The sequence below is a fragment of the Ambystoma mexicanum genome, chromosome 2q (assembly GCF_040938575.1).
Source record: "Ambystoma mexicanum isolate Mex_15411 chromosome 2q, UKY_AmexF1_1, whole genome shotgun sequence".
Classification (NCBI taxonomy): domain Eukaryota; kingdom Metazoa; phylum Chordata; class Amphibia; order Caudata; family Ambystomatidae; genus Ambystoma; species Ambystoma mexicanum.
Window position 1 is genome coordinate 535753625 of NC_090924.1, and position 24487 is coordinate 535778111.

The 24487-nt window shown below is 47.1% G+C and overlaps 1 protein-coding gene across 1 annotated transcript in view; it reads left to right on the forward strand.

Annotated features, from left to right (window-relative positions):
• Positions 1–23946, forward strand: part of ANKS4B (ankyrin repeat and sterile alpha motif domain containing 4B) — a 116098-nt gene extending 92152 nt beyond the window's left edge. The window contains exon 2 of the mRNA XM_069647675.1: positions 21762–23946. Coding sequence (XP_069503776.1) covers positions 21762–22848 — 1087 coding nt within the window. The 3' untranslated portion in view covers positions 22849–23946. The remainder of the gene's footprint in view (positions 1–21761) is intronic.
• The last annotated feature ends 541 nt before the right edge of the window (positions 23947–24487 follow it).

A 24487-nucleotide genomic window follows, 5' to 3' on the forward strand; every position in this document is an offset into this window, starting at 1 on the left:
ATGTATATTTCAGGAAATTACTTTTATATCGTAATGTATGCCACCACTGAACATATACAAATAATATGCAGTGAATGCATGCTGTATATTTATGTGGGAAGTTCGCGGACATGTAATGTGATGTGATATTTTAAGACTGTGTGATTTAAGAAATACTGTATATTTCTAATTAATTTTATAAAAATGTGTATATACAAAGCCGATTTGTCTAAAAGTATATTAATAAATAAAATACAAAATACAAAAATACTAAAATGAATGGACCCATCACTGAAGACTGGAATCATTCCTAAAACATACACATCTGCCTATATTAAACCAATTTAAGAAAACGAGGCAGAAAGACAGACGATCCCACAAACTACAGACCTATATTAAACATACCTTATCCTGCGAAAATCCTGGAGAACCATGTGTACAAAGAAATGCCCAACCACATTGAATCTAATGGACTGCTGGACCAAGCACAGGTAGATGTTAGACCCTTGAGAGGAACCGAATCTGCACTCTCTTTCATATGGGCCACCTAAAGATGAATGCAGAACAAATCCCCAATCGACCCATATACTACCAGACATATTAGCAGCTTTTAACATGATTAGACATGCAACCTTAATCAAAAGACTGGAAGAATCTGGCATTCAAAATTCTGCACTTGAATGGCTAAAATTATTCTTCACTGAGAGAACCGAAATAACCTACCAACCCCCGTTCACTTCCAAAACGCAAAACACAAATTAATGTGTAGCACAAGGATCAAGTCTCTCACCACATCTCTTCAACATTTACATTGCCCCACTCATGAAACGTATTGAAACACACAGACTCACATGCTACAACTGCACAGAGGATACTTAGCTTATCTTTAGGATGACGACCAACAATGACCCTCACACTCTCTCAACAAAATAAATGTCTGGATGACTAATAACAATCTAAGACTAAACCTAAACAAAACAGAAATATTGATGACTCACGCAATGGCAACCAAACGCAGACATCGCTCACCTGGTTCCAAGATTTGGGAACACCACCGAAATGTGAACTGTAATAAAACACCTGGGAATACTCATGGACAGTGGTCTCACTCTAGAACCAACGCTCAGTGCAATAATAAGAAAATGCTTCCACCTTAATAGGAAGCATCCTCCCTTACCTTAATCACACGAACCTGTGTCATTATCTTTCTGGTATTATCAAGATCATACTACGCAAATAGCATACACCTTGGAATGCCTGACTACCTAACCAGGAAACTACAATGCATCTAAAACATAACGACACAACTCCTTCACAGACTACACAGGATAGAACACATCACCCCAGCATTGAGAAGTCTGCCCTGGCTACCGGTTAAAAAAAGAATACATTTCAAAGCTTTCTGCATCTCCCATAGAGCACTACACAGACTTGGAGTGGAATTCCTCCAATCAAAAATCACCCAATACCACCCATGAAGAACTCAGAGATCCAGTACTGACTTGCTCGTAGAAACAAGGCACTATGCGAAAACTAATCTCGGAGGACCAGCTTTCTCCATTCTCATAGCCAAACTATGGAACTCGATTTCTGAAGAAATCAGGAAGATGTAGGACTACCTGACTTTTTGGAATAAACATTTAAAAACCTGGTTATTCAATGCCCCAGGATAGAAGCATACCAACAACAATACACATTTCCCGTATTTCTTATCGCCACACCCAGACCTGACCAACATTAACACATACATTTCGTAAGCGACACGCTCCCCGTGCCTGTGTAAGGTTGGGTTCCCCAACAAAGAAGAATTGCACAGTTTTACTATGCACAGTGGCTCACCGCTGATACCCAAAAACCTATTAACAATCTCCACCACAACCACCCTCACTCACCTTAACCTGATCATCACGTCCCAGACAGCTAGAGAAAACCCGCTCACTAAAGCACCCTAAACTGCACATCTCTCAAGCCAATAAACAAACCACCCTATTAGCCTCGAATCCCGAAAACCCAAATACTGGATGTCTCCCATCTGGCAACAATAAGCCTCCAGTGTACACAACAAAGCACACCTAGAAAACGCACATGTACAGATGCCAGTTGTGGGATGTTCTGACCCACTAGGCTCTGCCCTGCAACATCACTGTGTGCTGTTTTCATCAGAAACAACAGGATGGCCGGCAAAAAGCTCTATGCGCTAAAAGTCTCTGAGAAGTGCACAGGGAAACCTGAAAAATAGGCCGCCAATCCATTTTGCCTGTGTCAGTGGTGGAACCGGAGACTACACTACCAAAACCTGTCATTGGGCTGCCCACAGAGTGCAAATGTAAACTTCATGAAAGGCAATGCTTTATTGCAAGGAAACCCAAAGGTGCTCTGAAATCCTTTTTTCCTTGGCTGCAGAAACTGCAAAATAATGGTTCAAACACATCAGAAAATGTCCAACATCCTTACTAGGTGTTACCCATCACTTCATTTAAAGAATTAACAGAAGCACACAATGTCAGGAGAAGCAGAATCCATCATAAGAATATCCACATTAAAAAGTGTACTTGTCTGTGAAAATCTGTAAAATATGGGCACAGTACCGTCGGCCGCCTGTAGGAAAGCTGTCAGTTAATTACATTGGAAGCTTAACTTGTGCAGTTAGAATCACATGGTTGAAATTAAGTGACTTGCCATCAAAAGCAATATAGGTTGCAACTATTTAATCTCTGTGTTTTAAAAAGACTGGAATTAGAGATTTGTTTGCCTGTTTTAAAAATTGTAACTTTAATTTCAACAAAGAACAATGTAACAATTTATTTCAAAGTAACCTGATTCAGCAAAACTTCAAAGAAGCTTCCCCCACTGGGAAACACACCACCCTTCTGCTTCCCACCAAAAGGACAGGAGCTCACATTAAGGTTTTGATTGAGAGGGGAGGGGCACTGGCTGGCTCCTGGGAATGAGACAAAGGGCTTCATGGATTGAAAAGAATATGCAGATGCAAGTGTCAACAGAAACTCCTGCTGGAGCAAAGAGGCAGGGATTGTTCTTGTCCCACCAAAACTTTGGGGGCGGGATAGACAGTTATGTGTATTCCTAAAGCGCAAGTAAGTATATTTTTGAAAAAGACTGACAGAGGACTGTGCAAAATTGTAAAAATTTGTAAAATACAGTATTGTTAATATGAAAATTCTGGTCAAGTTTTAAAACTACTCAGAACTCTGTATTATGTTCAGGGACAACACTACAGAATATGTGGTTTTGTAGCAATTGTGGTGAGGCCAGAAACATGAAACTTCACATGACTATGCCCAGATGTGATGCGCACATATGTGTAAAATTGTGGATAAATCTGACACTGGGTACCCAACCAAAAGCCCGAAAAACTGTAAAATTGGAACTAAAGCTCTCACTGAGTTGGGACTTGTACGGATACGTGCCCTACTAAATCTGTAATGTGAAGATGTATTATTAGGAAGTTGGTGATATTGTAAATATGATTTTGTGGAAAATAGATTTACTGTACAGAAACCAGGGGGAGGGATTCCCTGGGTTGTAAATTGCAGCATCACTATGACACTAGATTTCCGTCTCAAATCAGGAGAGGGGAAATCCCTTAACAAATAGGATTCTTAGAGGGTGTGCTTAGCATAATTTGGCCTACCCACTCCTTTGGGAAATACATAAATAGGGACTGCTTAGGACCTAGAGACACACACAGATTCACCCATCAAGTGATCTACTGGTGAAGCACTCTGCAGGAGAACCCAGATCCAAGACTCCAGAACTCTGAAAGCAGAAGGCCCAATTCCAAAGCTGAACCCTTCTCAGCTGGCCTTTAAAATCTTGCAACCTGATTTTAACCCCAGACTTCCAGGGGGCACACCAAAGATTGAACAGCCTGGCTGTGCTGTTTCTGCTTCTTGCCAAGAACTCTTGCTAGAACCCAGAGATCCAAACCAGTAGAGCAGAGCTGCAACTTGATAGCTATAACCCAGAATCAACCCGTCAGATCCAGTTCAGAGGCTGTGCAGAGACCAGAGTGCCGTGCGGAGTGCAGAACCGGGTGCCTGAATCCTGTCCGGTGGGCTAGCAGAATTCCAGTCCAAAACCTTTGACCAGATCTTTGACGGGCCTATTCCAAACCATAGTTGTAAGTATCTATAGCAAAGAACTGTCCATAGCCAATCTCTTATCCTTAAGTAATCCTATCCAACCCATTCTATCATATCCAGAACTGCATTGTAGAATCTCTTTTGTCTTTTCTGAATCTTTCCCTCATCCATATAGTCCTTTGTTAATTGTAGTGATAATATCATCTTTGCGATAATATATTTGCTGAAGAAAGACAAGTGTCTAAGCGGACAAAAGTCAGAGCAGAGGCGCCGCTGTTCGGGTGGCTGTCCGTTGGGTATCTTGCATCTTCATAGCCTCCCTTAGTGTAATGAAAATCCTTGTTTGTAATTCAAAAGCGCATCTTTCATTTGAAAATCTGGACTCTTTTTGAGAAAAATCGACCTCTACTAAAACCTTCATAACTTCTGAACCGTACATACTAGAAACGAAATGTAAGTGTCAAATTGAAGCTAACATCCTCAGCTTTCAAACGAACCTAAAACCGCATTCCACGTTTTTCTATAATTGTGTTTCTCGCTCGCTGAAAAGTTTTCCGCGAATTCGCGTTTGTCTCAATTTCATCACATGTAAAATAGCTATTCTTTGCATCTGACCTCAGAATTCAGTTTTCAACCAGCTAGTTATTCAATCATCATTGCTAGTGTTTACCTGAAACTATCCAAAGCAGCTCCCAATAGTTTTGAATCAAATTTAGAGAATTAAATCCATTTTTCAGTGATTTTTCCCATTCATTGCAAGCCACATTCAAAAGCATTTGACCTGTTTAAAATCATTCCTGTTTCTCTCTATGCTTGCTGGGGGGAATTGGGACTGAAACTGTATTGGTTGAGATTGTATATTACTGAAACCTGTTTTCTCTCCTTCCATCTCTATATTGCATATTAGGGGGATTGAGTAATATCAGGGGGAAAGAGTAACATTGCATTTGATTGAACCCATATCAAGTATTATTCTGTGTTGCATTGTTTTCCTATCCATATCAAGTATTATTCCATGCTGCATTATTCTTCTTATCCATACTCATTCTGATTAAAGAGATTGTTGATTGTTGTGATATCACCCAATGCTGATCATTGTATAGATATTAATAGTGTGATATCTAGATATTGTTCAAATTCATAGAGGTGTGACATGTATCTTGTTCAATTTCATAAAAATAAATCTTTTAACTTTGCAAAACAACCTGCTTCCTGGTTCAGTGGGACCGGGGGGATTCCAAGAGAGGGGCGTGATATAAGGGTACATCATTCAGAAATAAAATAACTTATAGATACAAATATATGATTAAGGATTCCAGCTGTACATCACACGCTAGGCATTGACTTAGGTGGAGTGCTGTGTTGAAATCACTTACACAGTTACTCCTAGATCTACATACATCAACAGCTGAACACATCAGCTGTCTTTTGTCTCTTTCTCCCTTAACCAACCCACCCCACTTTCCCTTTCAGAACCACAAACCATAAAAATGTAGGGCAATGGTGTGTGGTACAAATCAACATAATATAACATAACATGCTGATCTGCCACACAAAGTGTACACTTTAAATTAGGTCTCTATCGGCCGGTGGGAACACAAAGGATTTCATTCACCCCACACTCTTAATGAGCCCCAGAATGATTGTTCGTGTAGTGTCATCTGTTTCTTCTACCCATGTATTGTGCCTTTTCCACTGCGGTGCACTATATGATTATTCAAAAGCATTCGGTGCATGGGGACCATCAATCATCTATTAGTATCCACGAGTGCATGCCATTTGTTTTCCAAGCTATGTTATGGATTACTTGTCATTTTCATAGTAGGAGTGGCAACCTCCCCATAGGAGGAGGGCCTATAAAAGATGCAATGAAAAGTGATTAGAAATTATTCCTATAGTTAAAAAAAATGAATGCCTCTTGTACTTATGAATTGGTGTCAAGTGACAATGCGTGAAACGTGTATTTTGTGACATAGTAATGACACTTATGTGGAGCACAACTCTGACTTGTGAATCCCATTTAATACTCTGGCAGTGAACATGGGTGCTGCCCCTCTGGCATTATTTGTAGCCAGTGGTGAAAATGGAAAAGAGTTGGTGGGGGATCCCACAAGGGCCGGGTGGGGGTGGAGTTTGGGGAGGTGGTGTCCGAGGAGGCATGGAGTAGAGGGGCAGAGCTGGCAGTTGACCTCCGATCAACAGAAATGTCCAAAATAATAGTTTAAAACAGCAATATCAAACATTCTGGCACAAATGAATGGCCATGTGCAACTGTGGGCCACGTTTGCATTGGAGCCGAGACAAGTTTATGCCCAGTCCAACCCTGGCAGCCAGTATGCAGACGCATAACATTAGTCCACAGCATCACTCACAAACCACACTTTTACTCTGTGCACGAACCAAAAAAAGACAAATTACACAGGGTCACCGGAGTCTGCACACATTAAAATCTGGCCTCTATAAAATGCAGCACATCACATAATATAAAACGTATCTGATGTACTGCATTTTATAGAGGTCAGATTTGAATGTGTGCTGGCTCTGTGTGTCTCTCTGGTGTTTATTCTTAATTGGTTATTTGTATAACCAACTAGGAACAAACACCAGAGAGACAAAGGAAACGGGTGCACAATGAAAATGAAAGCACCCGAGGGGAGAATACAAAATAACAATAATGCTCTGTGTAGTGTGCACAGTACGCTTGCACTGTGGGGCAGATTAGACTCCGAGCCCACCAAATTGAGGGCTGAGAGATCTAATCTGCCCTGTACGAGCAGAGCACTGTGCACAAAGAGTACAGGGCAGATTAGATCACAGGCTCGGCAAGGGGCTGCTGCGCCCCCCCACACCCGCCGTTGTGGGTGCTTTATTTTATTTTATTTTTTTAAAGTAACCCAGCGTAGAGCATGGGTTTGGGGGCTGACTCTGGCTGGATCCCGAGATCCGGCTTCACATCTGATGCCGGATCTTGGATCCGGCGAGAGGCGGCCTAATGGCCAGCGCTTTTTGTAGCCATATTTGTGATACTACGGAAGGGCTCGGCATGAACCGCATCTTCCAAAAGAGTCGACCATGCCGGCCACGTTGTGTGTGTATGCGTGGGAGCAGAGTGTGCCTTGGCATCGACTGGTACCATTGCCTTGGTCGCATTGTTGGAGATCGGCTTATGTGCCCGAGCTGGACCCTCCCCTGACTTAGCAAACACATGTTCTTAGTTTACTGCATGCCTCTGCGGAAGGGGGTTCAGCTAGCCCTTAGACTGGGCCTGCTCCTGCATAGCGTGCGCTATTATCTCTATCGTTCATTTGCATACAGCAAACATCATCAGTGGTAGCAGCCTGTCTGTCCACATACAGGTTACAAAAAAAACACAAAGGATGGTGCCTCACGGAACTATAATTCATTCAATTAGTTCAAATTGGGGCTCAGACAGTGATAAAGGAATGCGACGGGTCAATGCTAAATTTCAATTCATTATAACATATATATTCTTTATTTTAGAAAATATTTTTTAAAAAAGTTTAAAAAAAATATTTCATAAACAATCCATTATTCTTTAACAGTTTTTAAACATTGTACAAAATCGAGTCATTGCTGTATTGTGCAAACAAATACAAAGCATACAGGTCCAAATCCGCATATAAAAAAGATTATTTTAATAATTCATACAGGCCACTAGTCTGTGACAATCGAGAACCTGGAAATCTATAACGTTTGTGCCAATGTATGTAAACTGTGAACACATTTAGGAAGAAAACACTCTCAAATGTTACTTCCATCTATAACATATTTCCAATGTTCATCAGCATAGTGCCAATGTTTGAGAGCTAAAGTCCACTTATAAATTGCAACTAAAAAAGCATATTCAATTGTTTGTCGCAACTATAGCATATTTCAAGTATTTGTCAACTAAAGGTATTCAGAAGGAGTACAAAGATCAACAAACTCCTCCGCACTTAAAGGAATAGTGCACTCAAAAATATTATTGTCCCGAGGGTTCGGGCATGTGTTTTTAAGCATACGTTGATCGATCGTACAAACATTTCCTATGCACCTTAACGTAGTTTTCCTCTTTTTTACACATGCGAAATCAGCAGCAGCGTGAGGCCATCTTGTGATAATCTTATCTGTTGCTGCATCGCCCAAGGTGGACTGCCCTGGCGGCACTAAATCATATCCCCCGCCCCTGAGGCTGACATCACCAAACCTAGTGATATTCTCTGCATATCTCAATGACGTTACTGGGCAACGTAGCCAAACGCACCCAGTCATCACCTAGGTGTTAACGTTAGTTGACGCAGAACCCGGAATATCAACACACATCATCTCACAACACAGCGCGGCCCAATTTTGAATATAAAACTATACTTTTAAAGGAAATAGCAAAACTGTATAATTTGTAAAGTACTTTTATTTCACAATAAATGCTACGAGAACATCCGGCGATTGCCATATTCAAGCAAATGGGTAATTTGTTTCTTTGTTCTCGATCCACAAATATTTATCGTGAGTCATGCGGTGTTCCTTTTGGGTATAAGAAGCGCATTGGACGCACTGTGAATCGCAAGGCTTGGGCATCAGCTTGGTGCTAAGCCAACGTAAACGATGTCAGGTTGCTCCTTATCGCTGGTACCACGCAAGGGCATATCGGCCCATGGCGATCGTCCCAAAAAAAGGGTCATTGTGATGCAGCCATTCAAGTGTATCTGCAGTCTAGTTCAGAAGGAGCTTATGTCCGTCTTCCTCGGAACTTGAAAATGGCATATCATTTTTTTCTTTTTAATTATTTCTTTTTGCACCATCCCATGATGTGTCTAATAATTCATATATTCATTCCTGGTTATAAGACCGCTTCCACACACGCTGCGATTATTATGGAAACAATAAAGCCAGAGAGAATCTTTCTCAAAACATGTTTCTATATGCATTTTCAAAAATATTGTCATGTTGGTCTATGATGGATTTGTGTATTTCCGAGCTGGGCCTACAAAACGGTATTATTTTAGCTATTGAAAGCCACAAATTCACAAATTAGTGCTAATTTCTATACAATAAGGAATGTGAAATATCATAGCAAGCACCGCCATTGCAGAATGGGCTCAACTCCTAGTTTCATCAGATTGTCTGATCCTGAGAAACTAATTTAATCTTCCTCTTCCCTCTTCCTACTCCCACCTGGGAGGCTAAAACCTTGGGGTCATGTTCGACTCCACACTATCCTTCTCTCCTCACATCTCTGACGTCTCTAAGAAGTCACACTAGCATCTGCACCTCCTCAGAGGTATTCTTCCTTTCCTCTCCTTCCCCCAGAAAATCACCATCTCAAGAGCTCTGGTTCTTTCTAGGCTGGACGATTGCAAAATCCTCTTTCTATATCTGCCTGCCTCTACTCTCCGCCTTCTGCAACTAATCCAGAACAGGACTGCGAGACTGGTCTCTCGAGCTCTTCGTTCATCCGCCTCCAACTCCCTCAGGGTCAGTCCCTTCTCCAAGCAACGAGTTGGTGGTAGATCTCTTTATTCGGCTAGGGCCTCCCTCTGGAACAGTCTCCCTGCCCCCCTCAAACTTGAGAACCACCTCCGGTTCAAGAAGCACCTCAAAACCTTTCTCTTTGCTTCTGATTGTTCTCCTTCTCTATCCTGCTGACTTCCTGGCTGAAACTGAATCTGCACTGGTTACCTGGCCACTCTCTGATCTCGGGTCCAGGTCCCCCCCCCCCACCAGTCGCACACCTGTACTGCCTTCCTGGCAACCCCTGCACTTGGGCACTGTTTTCTGTATCCCTAACAGTCCCACTACCACCTGATGTCTGCACTTACCCTTTCACTTGCCACCAGCTGGCCGTTTTTTAATTATTGTTATTTATTCTTTTTTCCCATGTACTGCACTCCCCCCCCCTTACTTCCTCCCATGCACTTGCACAATCTGAATGACACCTGGCCTAGTAGGATCGTTGTCTCTTGTCTGCCTCGGTTCCCCCTCCCTTGCCTCGTAGCGCCTTGAAACACTTGTGTATAGGCGCGTTATAAATGCCATATCATATCATATCAATCTCATCGGACCAGATTCTGAAAACCTTTGTTGGTGCAGGTTATGAGAAGGAATAGCACATTCCCCTGCTTGTGCCAATAAAAGGCGCACCCCATTCACAAAGGGCGTCATAGGTGCACACATTGAGGTGCCCCTTTTCATCACTTTGCAAAATAGCAAAAATCGGGACGCGTTTTCTGTGCGTTGTAAAGATTCAGAAACTGGATCCTCTTTATCATGTGTCGAAAACAAACACATTCCCTTGTGCCCGCTTGGAACAGACACAGGGGGGTGCGTGGAACAGACACAGGGGGGCGCGTAATGCAGGGCAGGAAACACATTCCCCTGTGCCCGCTGGGAACACAGGGGGGCGCGTAATGCAGGACAGGAAACACATTCCCCTATGCCCGCTGGGAACAGACACAGGGGTGTGCATAATGCAGGGCAGGAAACAAATGACCTGCAGGGCAGGAAAAACATTCCCCTGTGCCTGCTGGGAATAGACACAGGGGTGCGCATAATGCAGGGCAGGAAACACATTCCCCTGTGCCTGCTGCTCGAGCTGCAAAGAAAGAGGCAGGCAGCGTAAGGGCCCGGGGACAAGGCTATTGGAGAATGTGATGGGGAGTTGCACCATTTCCTGCCTTTCTTCACAAGGAAGATGGCAGTTGTAGGAGTTATTCATTATTCTGATGACTTTGAACAGAACAGCTGTGGCTTTTTGGATGTTCTTATCACTGATCATTGTTTTCAATGCTGCCCGAGTTTTGCTTCGAGTTAGAAACTAAAACAAGCATTGGCAATGCCAACATGTTGGGCCTTTGAGTAGGCATAGGAAAGGCACTTGCCAGACACTGCTGTAGTGGTAGTAACTGGCCATTGATGGTAGCAGGTGCAAAATGGTGTGAGTACCTGAACATCTAATAGAAGTGCCTGGTAAATGTCTAATACTTAAACAAGCCAAAACTGTTGGCTTTGCCAGTGTTTTCTTTTAACAGGACTTCAGTGATGGACACGCATAGTGCTTATAGAGTGACTGAAGGCAGACCTGGTTTAGACATTTACTACACTACTAGTGTGTTTCCAACTTCAATAAAGTCATTAACTGTCAGAAGACTGCTTTGAAAAAACTCTGGCAGGCAATTTGAGTACAAAGTTTGATGGTAATGCTTGATTAAAGTGAATTTTAAAAAGTTCCCATGAGGAGTTGTTTTGGGTGGGGAGGGGCAGGAACTGGTTGGGAATGGCCATAGGGATTGGCATGGCTATGGACAGTCAATGGGTGGGCAAATAACCAAACATCACCTTCAAGCTTTGGGTACCTCCTCATATGCCGTTTCTCCCTATCTGAACCCTAATGCAATACTTTCGGCTTATAGGGGGCTCTCCCAAGTAATAGCCCAAAATAAAAAGAGAAGCATAATGCTGGTCTCCGGTCTTGGCATAGAATCTATGACCTGCAGCTTCCAACAAACATCACCACCTCTTATTGGAGACTTAGTCCATTTCTAAATTCTGAAAGCAGTGATAGTTGATATGGACAATGTAAAAGGAAACGCATTTAGTGAGATGATAAACCAGAAAAAAGTCCTCTGAGCTTGAAAATGGGTTGAACATAATAAACTGCCGGGCACCAGCAACAAACAAAGAAATGTAGGATTATAATTGATGTAACTGGATACAAATTATAGCATCAGAAATATCAACACGACACACATTTTTTAAAGTGCTATATGTGTACACAGTACATGTAAGACACCTCTCCCGTGTGTATGACAAGAGGAGAAACCTTTCAGGTACTGTTGTGCATGCGCTGTTGAAAGTTTATTCACTGGCACAGGGTCTTCAATGACTCCAGTGACAGCATTGATAGATCAAACTTACAAAGAAGAGCAAATGGGGATCCAAGTCTAGTGGAGGCCCCTGTACACTTGCCCTCAACCGCGAAGGGAGTTCCCACCTCCCTAAATCAGGGTCCCCACTCCCGAAGTTTTTATTTAGGATTGGTTCATTATACACAGGGATGCCCTAGTCTCTAAGCCTGTCCTACTCTGTAGACGGTTAAAGGCTGCAGCCGTATCTATCACTCTTCCTCATGGCCTTTCCGGGGTAGCCTGATCATCTCACCATATCCTTCCTCTCTGTTGATGGTCTTGCCATTCATATTCTCCCTGTTTCCTCCACTTCTCCACTGTACTTTTCATTTGGATCTTACTCCTCTTCCCCTCTCACTCTTCCTATCTCCACCCTCCTCTTCCTTCCTTATCTCACTCCGCCTCTTACTCCTCCTGTCTCTACCCTCCTGATGTCACTCTGCTCTGCCTCTCACTCCTCTGAGCTCTACTCTCCTCCCTTTGCCTCTCACTCTTCCTATCTCTACACTTCTCTCGCCCAATCTTCCCCTCTCACTCCTCTATCTCCACCTTCCTCTTCCCTCCTTGATCTCGCTCTGCCTCTCACTCCTCCAAGCTCTACTCTCCTCCTCCCTTCTGATCTTACTTCGCTTCTCACGCTTCCTATCACTACTCTCCTCCCTTTGCCTCTCACTCTTCCTATCTCTACTCCCTCCCAATCTTGCTCCGCTTCTCACTCATGCCATTTCTCCTCTCCTACTCCCTCCTGATCTTCACTCTCACCCTTTCTCACCTCAGACACTCACACACGTACATACAACAAAATGGATCCAGCCAGAAATCGCTGCCACTGCTGCGCTGCTTCCTGGTGGTTCCAGCACCACCACGGCTGCTCATATTCCTGACCCAGTCCAATTGCAGAAATCCACAAGTGTTTTACATTTCATGGGTATGGCATATATGAAAATTTTATCAGATGAAAACACCCCCCAAAACAATGGTTTTTCGATGAACCATTGCAGAGTGTGCAGCTCCATTTATGTGCTAGTTATGCATGTGGTGTAGTAATTGTGGCGGAAATAGCTAGCAGAAGAACAAAATAACAATACAAGAATATTCGAGAACTTAAGCAAAAATCAAACCTCGATTGGTACGACTGTAGGTAGGTAATTTTGCCAATTGGGAACCAAGAAATGCATACCTTTTCCAGCCCTTGTTTGGCATTCATTCCTATGTCAGAGTTTCACCTCATTCGTGGCTTTGTTCGTCACAGAGGAAAGCAGGCAAAGGATTGCGGGTGCAATCACACATATGAAGTGTTGGGCAGGGCACGCTTATGCAGCCATATGTTAATGGCAATAACTGGAGAACACAACGCCTACATGGGCCTGTCCAGAGAAGTCCCGAAAAGACACTTACAGGCTATATCCGACAGTATGAGTCTAGAAGGTCATAGTAGGCACTAGTAGATGAAAGTGGTTATGTCAAATATATCCAAGCTAATGTGACGTTGTGCGGTAGTGCTCTGCTCTGCTCAGGCGCAGCCTCATATGCCTGTTCAGACTCTTCCTAACCAAGGTGTAAGGATCCTCACATGAGCAGGTACGGTCATGTTATGTCCAAGGAAACACTGTGCAACTTAGGTATGCACACTATTACATTAACAGGCCGATTCATGGAATTAATGTGCGCTGAAAATTTCGGCGCAAGCGTGCGAAAACGTGCGATTCGCAGTGAAAGAGCGGAAATCGCAGTGCAAGTGCGATTATCGCACAGAAAACAGCGCACATCTATTCATGGAAGTCCGTGCACACGCAAAATGTGGGATGTGCGCTGAAAAAGTGCACGGCGCACGCTGGCGGACGCTGGCGCACAGGTCATCGAACGCCGTGCGATAAGGCCACAGCGAATTTGCACATAGCGCTGCGCACATAACAAAAGTAGGCGTAACACGGGGCGTTACACGCAGAATGGGTAACAACTCATGAAAATGTGGGCGTAACGGGGGAAGTACAGGAGGCAAGTGCGCGGAACGCCCACACTCTCGCCTACAACACGTATTCATGGAATGGAATAGGGAAAACAGCGCACGGCCAAAGACGCGCACAGGCCCATACATGTCCGCCACACGAAAGCAGGCGGTAGCGTCCCTGCGCAGGCAAAAAATGTGCGCCAAAGTCCTACACGCGCGAGAAGTTCCACACGCGATTGGGCCTGGGGGAGCGTGTGCGTGTATTTTAGGGGTACGCGAGAAGTTCCACACGCGATCGGGCCTGGGGGAGCGTGTGCGTGTATTTCAGAGGTGCGCGAGAAGTTCCACACGCGATTGGCCTGGGCGCGTGTATTTCAGAGGTGCGCGAGAAGTTTCACACGCGATCGGGCCTGGGGGAGCGTGTGCGTGTATTTCAGGGGTGCGCGAGAAGTTCCACACGCGATCGGGCCTGGGGGAGCGTGTGCGTGTATTTCAGAGGTGTGCAAGAAGTTCCACACGCAATCGGGCCTGGGGGAGCGTGTGCGTGTATTTCAGGGGTGCGCGAGAAGTTTCACACGCGATTGGCCTGGGCGCGTGTATTTCAGGGGCTCACGGGTGGTTTTACACGCGATCGGGCCTGGGGGAGCGGGGTACGTGTATTTCAGGGGCTCGCGAGTGGTTTTACACGCGATCGGGCCTGGGGGAGCGGGGTACGTGTATTTCAGGGGCTCGCGGGTGGTTTTACACGCGATCGGGCCTGGGGGAGCGGGGTACGTGTATTTCAGGGGCTCGCGGGTGGTTTCACACGCGATCGGGCCTGGGGGAGCAGGGTACCACTCACCGTCTGCCTTGCGTGTAGAAGAACGCGTAGCCAACACCCACCCGCTGTGAAGTAGTAGCGTGTGAGCCCCAACGCCTGCAAAACACACGCACCGCACCCCACGAAAAGCAACGCCCGTGCGCGATACGTCACAGACACGCATACGCGCTAAGGGCCTTTGGTCCAATGGAATCGCGTATGCATGCTGACGCGCTTACGCGCTAAGGGCCTTTCCTCGATTTACACGCTGACGTGCAGAATTTTCATGTGCCAAATCACTCCGTATCAAGCTGGCCACGCGTAAGCACACGGAAGACCACGCTCCTGCCCAAAAGGCCGAATTACTGCCCCCCAGAGCCCCAAGCAGCCTCCCACGAGCCATCTGCTGCTGCCTGCCTGCCTGCTGCCACCGTGCCCTGCCATTTGGTGCCTGCACATCAGCCATCTGCAGGGGTCCAGTTGCTGTGTCCACCCCTGCTGGAACAGAACACTCCCGACTGGGATACCATCGCTCCACAGCCCAGCCCCAGGACCCAGTTGCCCACCCACGCCTGCCTCGGGGGTCGCCATGTCGGGGCAAACACCATCCGAGACCACTGGCGACCCCCAGCCAGAGGGGCAGAGGGCCACCAGCTTCAGTCAGAAGGAAGTTGTTGTCCTGGTGGAGCTTGTCCTGGGGCATTATGATGCCCTCTTCGGATCACCACGCGCCGACAAGGAAGGACGGGACAGGATCTGGGACGACTTTGTGGTTGCCATCAACGCGGAGGGGGTGGCAACCCGCAACATCAAGCAAGTCAAGAAGCGCTGGGAGGACTTCAGGTCCAGGACCCTTATAAAGGCCCGGCGCCTCGTGGAGGGGGGCCGGGGCAGCATGAGTACCATCCAGCTGAGGGTCCTGGAACGCGTACGCCCAGCGCTCCATGCCCAGATCCTTGAGAGGCAGACCCGTCTGGAGTCGAGCGGTAAGTGGCCAAGCATTGCTGTGTGAGACAGGGCATGTTGCAGTGTGCTGGTTGTCTGATACTTGCCTGTATGTGTGACATAGGCCATGTACACGTGTGTGTGTGCAGGGACATCATGGTCATGCATGTGAGACCAGTAATGTGTGAAGCACACGGTTGGTGTATGTGTTTAAATGCAACATGGGGAGCCCTTTGCGGAATGGACACATGAGAGCATGCCAGTCTCTGTTCCTGGGTGAGGGATGTGTGCTGATGCCATGTACATGTATGGTGTCCATGTCTGTGTTTCTGGCCTGCATGTCTGTGACTTGTGAATGCCATGGATGCATGACACATGTCTGTGACAATGTTCAGAATCACTGATGCAGCCTAGTTATCCTTGCATCCACTGTGTCTGGGGTGTACGAGTCCAGATGGATGAAAGTACGTTGAAGTGTGTGCATGTGATAGGCATGACCCATGATGCATGTGAGTCCAAAATCAACATTGTATGCTTCAAGACTCCCTTGGACATGTTTGCTTATGTCCATAGCATGCGCCATGCCTGTTACTGCATGTGTTTTGCCTGCACTGACCCATGTGTTGTGGAGGGAGATGATGGAAGTGATCTTTGACAGTGCCACTCATCTGCTGTTGCTTCCTGTCTAGGGGACCATTGTACAGTACCCTGATGCTTGTGTTCTATGTCTCCCTCTACACAGCGCAAAGTGAAGAAGAGGGCGGAGACGGCGCTGTGGAGCTAAGCGGTGGGTGAGAGCCCACAGGGGCTTGCAACGGTGGAAGACGGTGTGGAGCCATCCAGGTTGGTGGTTTCCACAGAGGAGGAGGAGGCCGCTACTGAGCCGCACATGGGGCCTGGTGGGGGCATCCCTGCTGGTGCAAGTGGTGCAGTCCAGGGGCAGGGGCAGGGGCAGGAGGCAGCACAGGTCGCCGTGGAGGTGCCTGTGCATGTCACTGTCCCTGACACTGTGACTGCACCACCATGCACCAGCAGGGATGCCCCATCCCAGGCCCGTCCGCAGGTAGGGGGGATGTCCATGTCATCTGACTCCCCTCCACCTGCGGACGAGGGGACCCCTGGCCGTATGGAGAAGGTCCTGATTGGTGTCGCGTTGCGCACGGCTGTCATTCGTGATGAGGTGCGTGCTTCCCGGGGGGAGCACGCACGTCATCACGAAGAGCACCGTGGCAACGTGGCCCAGTTGGGAGCGGTCATGGTCGGGGGTCTCTACATGTGTCGGGCACTCTGGCGACCCTCTCCTCCTCTGTGGAGGCTATGCGCCAGTCGTACTCCATGCCGTCTTCCGGCCCAGATGCCACCAGGGCCCCCTGTGGACCTGCCCTGACCAATGCAGCCACCTCAGTGGGGATCCCATCCCTGCCACAGTCGGGAGTCGGAGGTCCAGCAGGGGTGGACACACCAGCAACTGGACCCCAGCAGATGGAGGATGTGACGGCATCATCGGGCAAGGCACGGGCACGACGCATCGGTGGATTCCATCAGCCTGGATGCCGTCGTGCTGGCACAAGCAGTTGCGTCGGAGGCAGCGGCAGGCTCGACGTGGGAGGCATCATGGCTCGGGGCCATCAACATCAGGGGTGCAGGCATCGGCCGGAGGGCAGGAGAACCCTGGAATGGGAGTGGCTTCCATGTGGGAGCGGTTGGGCCAGCAGATAGGTGCGGAGCGGCAGCGGGCAGAGGAGGAACGGCTCACAATGGTCAGGGCGGAGAACTCCATGCGGAGGGCGCTGAGGCAGGCTGAGTGCCTCGAGGGTCTTCGCAGGGAGTTGGAGCTGGACACTGCATTATCCCTGCGGGACCTCGGGGCCAGGGAACATGCCCGCCTCCAAGTCATTGAACAGGAGTTTGATGATGCCCTGGCCCATGAGAACAACCAGTGAGCCGTCGGACTAGCCCGCTGCCCTTGTAAATAGTTATGTAGTTAGTGTTAGGTTTCCTTTGCTTTTTTATTCATTTTGGACATTTTGGACAATGGGCCACATTTTTGTATATAGTTTTATTTTATTAGGTAGTATTTTTATGTAGGTTTCATTTCTTCAGTTGGGATCATGGACCCTGGTTTGTTTATCTGTATATAGTTGACTGTTGGATTTTTTTTTTTTTTGGATTTACCCATGGAGCAATGGTTTTCGGTTTTGTTTTTACCTTAGATTTACTTTCTTGAACTGTGACTTTGGACACCTTTCCTTTGGATTATGATTTGTCGTTTTTCATTATTTTACGGACATGCTGATTTTGGTTTTTGATTCCCATTGTCATTTGTTTATTTTTAATTCCATTTATGCTGTTTTTAATACATTTTTTTCATCAAACTTCAATGTGTAGTATCATCTCATTGTATCATGCATATCATGATATGGGTTTTGAGATTCACTGACACCCATTGGGTGTATGTGAGGGCCATGTGTTCATTTCCAAACTTGCAATTGGGGTTCTATCATGTCATTGCCATTTCTAAGTGGGTGGATGCAATACTCGGGTGGGTGTTTGGCATTTGGAGGCTGACCATAAGGGCCAGGGATCTAGATTGTGATGACATGTTGGCTGGGGGACATGTGTGGGGGCCTGCTGGCAGGTGCCCCGCAATGCTGGGGGGTGGGGGTGCAGGGGGACATGAGTGGGGGCCTGCTGGCAGGTGCCCCGCAATGCTGGGGGGTGGGGGTGCAGGGGGACATGAGTGGGACATGAGTGGGGGCCTGCTGGCAAGTGCCCCGCAATGCTGGGGGGTGGGGGTGCAGGGGGACATGAGTGGGACATGAGTGGGGGCCTGCTGGCAGGTGCCCCGCAATGCTGGGGGGTAGGGGTGCAGGGGGACATGAGTGGGACATGAGTGGGGGCCTGCTGGCAGGTGCCCCGCAATGCTGGGGGTAGGGGTGCAAGGGGACATGAGTGGGACATGAGTGGGGGCCTGCTAGCAGGTGCCCCGCAATGCTGGGGGTGGGGGTGCAAGGGGACATGAGTTGGTGATCAGTAGTGCAAGTAGACATGTGCCTTTGCTGGGGGGCATGCCCATGTTGGGTGGGCTGCCTGCGGGACATGACCAGGGATGCAGGGTAGTCCCCTGTGGTGTGGGCTGCCTGCAGGGGCCGTGGAGGGTGTACAGGGAACACCTGGGAGGACCCACACTGCCAAATCACATGTAGGACTCCCCGGCACCCCTGAAATACACATACCCTGCTGAAATCGCGTGTGGAAATTCTCACGCACCCCTGAAATACATGTACCCTGCTGAAATCGCGTGTGAAAATTCTCGCGCACCCCTGAAATACACGTACCCTGCTGAAATCGCATGTGAAACTTCTCGCGCACCTCTGGAATACACGCGCCCAGGCCAATCGCGTGTGGGACTTCTCGCGCACCTCTGAAATACACGCACACGCTCCCCCAGGCCTGATCGCGTGTGGAACTTCTCGCGCACCCCTGAAATACACGCGCACAGGCCAATCGCGTGTGAAACTTCTCGCGCACCTCTGGAATACACGCGCCCAGGCCAATCGCGTGTGGAACTTCTCACGCACCTCTGAAATACACGCACACGCTCCCCCAGGCCCGATCGCATGTGGAACTTCTCGCGCACCTCTGAAATACACGCACCCAGGCCAATCGCGTGTGGAACTTCTCGCGCACCCCTGACATACACGCACACGCTCCCCCAGGCCTGATCGCGTGTGGAACTTCTCGCGCACCCCTGAAATACACGCGCACAGGCCAATCGCGTGTGAAACTTCTCGCGCACCTCTGGAATACACGCGCCCAGGCCAATCGCGTGTGGAACTTCTCACGCACCTCTGAAATACACGCACACGCTCCCCCAGGCCCGATCGCATGTGGAACTTCTCGCGCACCTCTGAAATACACGCGCCCAGGCCAATCGCGTGTGGAACTTCTCGCGCACCCCTGACATACACGCACACGCTCCCCCAGGCCCGATCGCGTGTGAAACTTCTCGCGCACCCCTGAAATACACGCACACGCTCCCCCAGGCCCGGTCGCGTGCGAAACTTCTTGCACACCTCTGAAATACACGCGCCCAGGCCAATCGCGTGTGGAACTTCTCGCGCACCTCTGAAATACACGCACACGCTCCCCCAGGCCCGATCGCATGTGGAACTTCTTGCGCACTCCTGAAATACACGCACACGCTCCCCCAGGCCCGATCGCGTGTGGAACTTCTCGCGCACCTCTGAAATACACGCGCCCAGGACAATCGCGTGTGGAACTTCTCGCGCACCCCTGAAATACACGCACACGCTCCCCCAGGCCCGATCGCGTGTGGAACTTCTCGCGCACCTCTGGAATACACGCGCCCAGGCCAATCGCGTGTGGAACTTCTCGCGCACCCCTGAAATACACACACATGCTCCCCCAGGCCCAATCGCGTGTGGAACTTCTTGCGCACCTCTGGAATACACGCGCCCAGGCCAATCGCGTGTGGAACTTCTCACGCACCCCTGAAATACACGCACACGCTCCCCCAGGCCCGATCGCGTGTGGAACTTCTCGTGCACCTCTGGAATACACACGCCCAGGCCGATCGCATGTGGAACTTCTCGTGCACCCCTGAAATAGACGCACCCAGGCCATTCGCGTGTAATACTTCTCGCACACCTCTGAAATACACGCACACGCTCCCCCAGGCCAGATCGCGTGTGAAACTTCTCGCGCACGCGTGTTCCCGAAACCCGTAATACACATTCCCCGCTTTGCGTTTGCTGTTTGCCAGTCCGGCAAAACTGGTACAGGGTTGGCGCAGCCCTTTGCGATGGTTTTGCGATCTTGATGGCTTTTCCTTGCGCGAGGGCGTTCTTGGGGGCGTAACTGGCGCTGCTGCAGGGTCGCTGCGCCACTCTGCGCCACGTCTGCTTTTGGAGGCCAGAATCCATGAATACGTTGTGCGCAGGAATTGATTTTATCGCACGCGGCTGGCGCAGACATTCGCACGGGCACGCTGTGCGCCAGCTGCGTGCGACACTTTTGTCCGAATTTCCATGAATTACCCTGTAAGTATAGACATAGTAGTCGGTGAATAGAAGTGCGCAAGTTCGTAAAACGGCTTGTGTTCATAAGATACAGAAGTGTTTAAGTATTCAAAACACTTCTACTAGGTATATGGGCTTTATTTAAGTTCCCTTTATCAAATTATAGCACATTCGGGGATGGCGACATCCCCATCTCAAACCATTGCAGTCATTTCACAAAGAATAATGCTCATATACCAAGAAAAATCCTTGGAATGCTTAAAAACGTGCAATTTAGGATTTGCAGAGCATTACATTAAGCATAGACATAGTAAACCGACTTTAATTTACAGTAATTCATAGAAGTCCTTTTACTATATCTGTTTAATGTAATAGTGCTGAAACCCTAACTTTTACAAACCGCATTGCACCCCATGGCCCATACTGACCTCTACATGCATTCCTAGGTAAGTGCTCCAACATCATCTCGCCAGCCTGTGCACCCCCTCTTCACCAATGGGATCCATTTGCTCCTAGGATTCAATGGCAGCTGGGATTCCACCTTTCAATCCAATCACTGGGAGGTTTTCAACATCCGTGGAATGTAAACAGTGTGCATCATAACATAATGCTTAAACGCTTCGCGGGTGGTGCCTAATAAACTGAGATATTCGTTGTAAAAAAAATGTACTGTTGAAAATGAACACAGAATTTTGAAAGACTAGTCCATTTGTGACACTTTCAACAGGGGTGTTGCCAGGTCTGTAAAAGATCTGGGGCTATGCTAATGTCGGAACTGTCAGGACTGGGGGCTAGCTAGCTTTTTGGTTGTAGCTCCTGAGATTCTATCTGGGGCTACAACCAAAAGAGCAGGGGCTATAGCCCGCTTGGCCACCCCCCCCCCCCCCCCGCCCTCTAGCAACGCCTCTGACTTTGAAACAGATTCTCCAGCAGGAAAAAAAATGAAATGTTAATGCTGTCTTACTTTGCCACTGTCTGCAGTAAATCACAAAATCTTTACACAAGTATTGACGTGTTTTCCGCTTCTTTGTTTTTCAGTGGTAACCCTGATAAATGTGACATGTGGGGAAACACCTCCCTGCATCACGCGGCCACCAACGGTCACATTCACTGTGTTTCCTTCCTTGTCAACTTTGGGGCCAACATATTTGCAATGGACAATGACCTTCGAACACCATTGGACGCAGCGGTCGGCAGGGACCGGAACGAATGCGTCATGATTCTAGACAGAGCCGCAACCAATCAAAACACAATGAACCCCAAGAAGGTTTCCCGGCTCAAAGAACAGGCCAAGAAAGATGCAATACGGCAAATAAAAGAATGTGAAAAAATTCAAGCAAAGCATCAAAATGAAATGACCAAAAATTATAACAAGGGAAAGTTTGGAACCCTTTTGTCTGCAAAGGGAACGGTGTCTGGTGCGCATGCCAGCCATTCTGAAACTTTGGGTTCTTTAAGTCTGACTGAGACTTTGCGAATGAAGCTAAAAAAGAAAGATAAGAATACTGTTGAGAAAAACACAGTAAATAATGTTATATTCATGGCCGACAACACTCCCGGGCGTACAAGAGCACTGGACGTATTCAACGAAAAGCACGAAGATGAACTTTCTGATGACTTCCATAAGAAAAACAGCCTAGATGGAAACAGCAGCCAGGCTGAGCAGGAATCCATCTTTAAGCGTCCAGGCCTGGGAAACATTGTTTTCAGGAGGAACCTGGCCGTCGGGATCAATGCAGACTTGGAGGAAATGTCCTACAGCCCAGAAGATGTAGGGTCCAAAATCTCGAGCGAATTATTCCATTCGGAAGAGCAGGATCTGGCAAGCGAAGCAGATGCCGACAATGACCTTGACTTACCTTGGAACGAGGAGGACATGGGCTTGGATGACAATGAGCCCGAGACTGCCCCGCTTCTAGTGTTTCTGGCCTCTCACAATCTATCTGAACTGGTGCCTGCCATGACGCGGGAGAAGATTGATCTAGACGCTCTCATGCTCTGTAGTGATGGGGATTTGCAGAGCGTGCATATCCAGCTTGGCCCAAGGAAGAAAATACTCAATGCAGTTGAAAAAAGAAAGCAGGCATTCGAAAGGCCTGGCAAGATTGTAGATACTGTACTTTAAAATGCTCACTTCCAGGGGTCCCTCTTTTGCATTCATTTTCAGCCAATTTAAATATTTTAGAATCGGGGAATTGCATTTCTTAGTTATCCAGGCAAGATGTGTTTTTCGTTTGTCACAAAACGCCTGGACTGGCCCTAAAATGCCAGTTATTGTTCCTTATGCATATGTGTAATTTCGTTTTTCTTTCACAGAATATATGGACTGGGAAATAACTTCAGATTGCAAAATGCAACAGCGACACACATCTTCACTACAATTGTATTACACTCTGATATCATATTTTCCTAGTATATGCTGCCAGGTGATATTTTATAGAATCACTTTTTGGGACAACGTGACAACAAAACGTGTAATCATGGCAACACGTTGAAATACTTTACTGACTCATTTTTGGATTTTGAATGCAGATTTAAAACCCTGAGAACGCATGCCTGTACGTCCTGTTGGCTAAGATATTGAAACCTGGATGAAACCAATCTGACCTACAAACATACATGCTGTAAATGTACGTATGCGAAAAGCATGGATATAGTTATGATGCCAAATTGCTATATTTAATCTTTCTTTGATAGTCCCCTCCCCTTTCCAAAACATAAAGGAGGTCATTTTCTAAGACCTCAATATTTGCAAGGAATGGACCTGTTACGTTTTCACTTAAATGCATCCCCAACACCAGCACATTCAGATGCTGACGTCATGCGGGTGGATTTGCCCCTGCTCAGCCATTCAAATCAATGAAAATATGGTGGAGCATGAAAAGCGTGTGTCCAGGTTTTACGCCTGATTTTCACGCTCTGTCATTATGGACATGATGTCCAATGTGAGGTAGCAGTACGTTTAGGATATCTGTTTATTTGAAACTGTACCTCTGTGGCCCATGTATCAAAAAAATACTTGGACACTAGAGTTTTTGGTTCCTGAAGATAAAAAAGTGCAATAGGAAAACTGCTTCCACAGCATAACCGATTTTCCTAGATCTTAAATACACTATTTGAATAATATTTGTATTGTTGTGGACTCGTAGTGGCTGTGAACTACACCCATATGTCAGTCAATTAAACTGATCGCCTTTAATCTGTATCACTTATTAAAACTTATTTTCTAAATTTGTTGGAATTTAAAATGAATTCTAAAGCCAAGGCTGATATTTCATATCGACTAGAGGGTTTAGTATATTGTATTTTAAGGTATACCAACATACACAGAAGATTCTCTCCTGATCTGATGTCAATCTGAATGGAATTTGAGCTATACGTCGTCTGTTTAAAGGCCATGTCACTGTGTAAAGACCAACCACTTTGCCCTTCATAATCTTTGTTCAAACGAATAGACGTGTTTTTATATAACTTCCTTATCAAAGTCCACGAAGTTCAGATAGAAGAATTGCCCACGTCTGTACGTCTGTAACACTTATATGATATGAATTGTGCCTTTTTTTCGACTACTATGTCACCTGGTGAGTTTAACCAGAACTGTACTGTGCAGCCACTCTTCTTCATTGCTCTGCTATACTCTACCGCCCCATGGCTCTCACCATCTCACCTATCTTCTCTAAATGCTACACTATCACCTATCCCCGCTCTCGCACGAAAAGCACAAAAAAAAGCCCTAAGTGAAAACCCTGGCCTTCTCATCGCAG